The 2,500-nt window shown below is 45.2% G+C and overlaps 1 protein-coding gene across 1 annotated transcript in view; it reads right to left on the bottom strand.

Moving 5' to 3' along the window:
• The window catches only part of LOC122129329 (vesicle transport protein SFT2A-like), a 20,856-nt gene that overhangs the window by 11,687 nt on the left and 6,669 nt on the right, over positions 1–2,500 (bottom strand). Inside the window, exon 4 of the mRNA XM_042704323.1 lies at positions 20–101. Within this exon, the coding sequence (XP_042560257.1) occupies positions 20–101 (82 nt within the window). The remainder of the gene's footprint in view (positions 1–19; positions 102–2,500) is intronic.

Here is a 2,500-nt window from a genome sequence, read left to right as displayed (position 1 = left end):
CAGACGGTTGTTTCTTTACCAGCACGACACAGGTGGCTATGAGTCTGGTGGGCTCAAACATGCGCTTCAGCTGTTTAAACGGCCCCATCAGAAAACAGGTGCTTTAGGAGAAAACACACACACACACACACACACACACACACACACACACACACACACAGACACACACACAGAGACAAATATGTTATACCACTTAAGAAAACTGAATAGTGAAATCTGCATTGGACCTTGACATCTCCATGAGAACCAAACCCAGACACACACAGATGCAGTCTGAGGAGGTTAGCCCACAGTACAGTATGAAAAGGATCTGGAACCCTGGAACCCTGGAACCCTGGAAGCAGAATTATGACAAGGATTGACGACAGCGCAACGACATGCATTACCCCAGTCTACAAACAGGCGTTAGCATTACCCCAGTCTACAAACAGGCGTTAGCATTACCCCAGTCTACAAACAGGCGTTAGCATTACCTCAGTCTACAAACAGGCGTTAGCCTATGTGTCACCTCTCCACACCTACGGGTGTCTGAGCGCTTGTTCATTAGGACGGCGTGAGTGGAGACACACTCACTGGTGTGTGAATGACGCCAGCTTGTGACGTGGGGTGTGTGTGTGTGTGTGTGTGTGTGTGTGTGTGTGTGTGTCCGTGAAAAGATCGCCTTTGCCTCTCCCACTGATTGCCAGACGTCAGAAAAAAAACCCAAATTGATCATGGCTGTGGTGACGCAGGCTCTCCTTCCCCCTCTCTTTTTGACTGTAGGTGAGCATGAGAGCTGTGACGAGCATCTGCGTACGGGTCGCACAACGACTCTTTAACCGCGTCACTCAGGCGGTGCTCAGGCATGAAAAAAAGAACTGAAAGCCAAAAGTCGTGCGGAACTGCATTTTTTTTTTTACTTCGATTTGAGCCTCATTCAGATGTGGGAAAAAATTGTATATATATGTATGAGTGTGTGTGTGTGTGTGTGTGTGTGTGTGTGTGTGTGTGTGTGTGTGTGTGTGTGTGTGTGTGTGTATGTATGAATGTATGAATGTATGAATGTGTATGTATGAATGTGTGTGTGTGTGTGTGTGTGTGTGTGTGTATGAATTAATATATATGTATGAATGTGTATGTATGTATGTATGTATGTATGTATGTATGTATGTGTATGTATGTATGTATGTATGAATGTGTATGTATGAATGTGTATGTATGAATGTGTATGAATTAATATATATGTATGAATGTGTATGTATGTATGTATGTGCATGAATGAATGTGTATGAATTAATATATATGTATGAATGTGTATGTATGTATGTATGTATGTATGAATGTGTATGTATGTATGTATGTATGTATGTGTGTATGTATGTATGTGTGTATGTATGTATAAATGTGTATGTATGAATGTGCATGAATGAATGTGTGTCTGTGTGTGTGTGTGTGTGTGTGTGTGTGTGTGTGTGTGTGTGTGTGTGTGTGTGTGTGTGTGTGTGTGTAGTCTGAATCAGCCCTCGGCTCTCCTGAAGAACAGGACCAGGAGGCAGTGTGTGTGGCGGAAGACAACACTGAAGGAGTCATTAACCCCACTCCTTCTGGTGACGTCATGCCACAGCTGTGTCACCGCTGCAGCGCTCGCCGTTAGCGTCTCGCCGTTAGCGTCTCGCCGTTAGCGTCTCACCTTTGGACATGGAAAAGGTGACGGGGTATTTTCCAATGGTTTAGTATTGAAAACATTTCCTGGGTAAGCGCAATTTTCTCCTGTTCAACGAAATGAATCAATGTGCAGTCTGTATACACTATATAAACACGGTTTGTCTCCCTCTTTGTGTAATACATGTTTGGATTTTAATTGGACTCGTGCCCAAAGAAACCACATTTTACTGCCCTCAACGTTGTCAAAGGCTGTGTTGCTGTGCACGTGACAATAAACCCTCTGAACACGGAGTCTTGACATGACATTAGTGAAGTGTGCAGAGACCTGGAGCCAGGGTCCTGTCCCTCAAGCCAGAGGAGACCGTGGCAGTAAAGGAAGGTGTATTGTTCTCATAGCACAGATCGCAGAGCAAACATGGCTACTGGGACAGCACTTAAAATGCTTCCTCAAGCACTTAAAAGCCAGACGGTAAACACTGCTTTACACAAGCAGGGGTGGTGGTGGTGGTGGTGAATCTAACAACCTTAAGACAATAGTGTTAAGACAACAGTTTTCTGACTGGACCTTAAGTCCTCCTGGGCCACACTAGACCCAGACTAGACCCAGACTGGGCACAGAGCTGGTCATTGGTTCAGAGTGAGGTCCTCACAGGACACTATGGACGTTTGCAAACAACGGCAAACAGCTTCTGGCTATTATAAATGTGGCTATTATAAATCTGGCTTTTATAAATGTGGCTACGAGCCCACAGTCAGCCAGTCACATGACGCACAGGCTGCTGCTGCCATAGCGACCAACAAGAGAGCGGAACCAAAAGAATGCCACGGAACTCCACGGGACTCCACGGTAAAAGTG

Source organism: Clupea harengus, unplaced genomic scaffold (genome assembly GCF_900700415.2).
Source record: "Clupea harengus unplaced genomic scaffold, Ch_v2.0.2, whole genome shotgun sequence".
NCBI classification, from domain to species: domain Eukaryota; kingdom Metazoa; phylum Chordata; class Actinopteri; order Clupeiformes; family Clupeidae; genus Clupea; species Clupea harengus.
The sequence above is the reverse complement of the archived record's forward strand: the minus strand, read 5'-3'. Positions and strand labels throughout refer to the sequence as shown.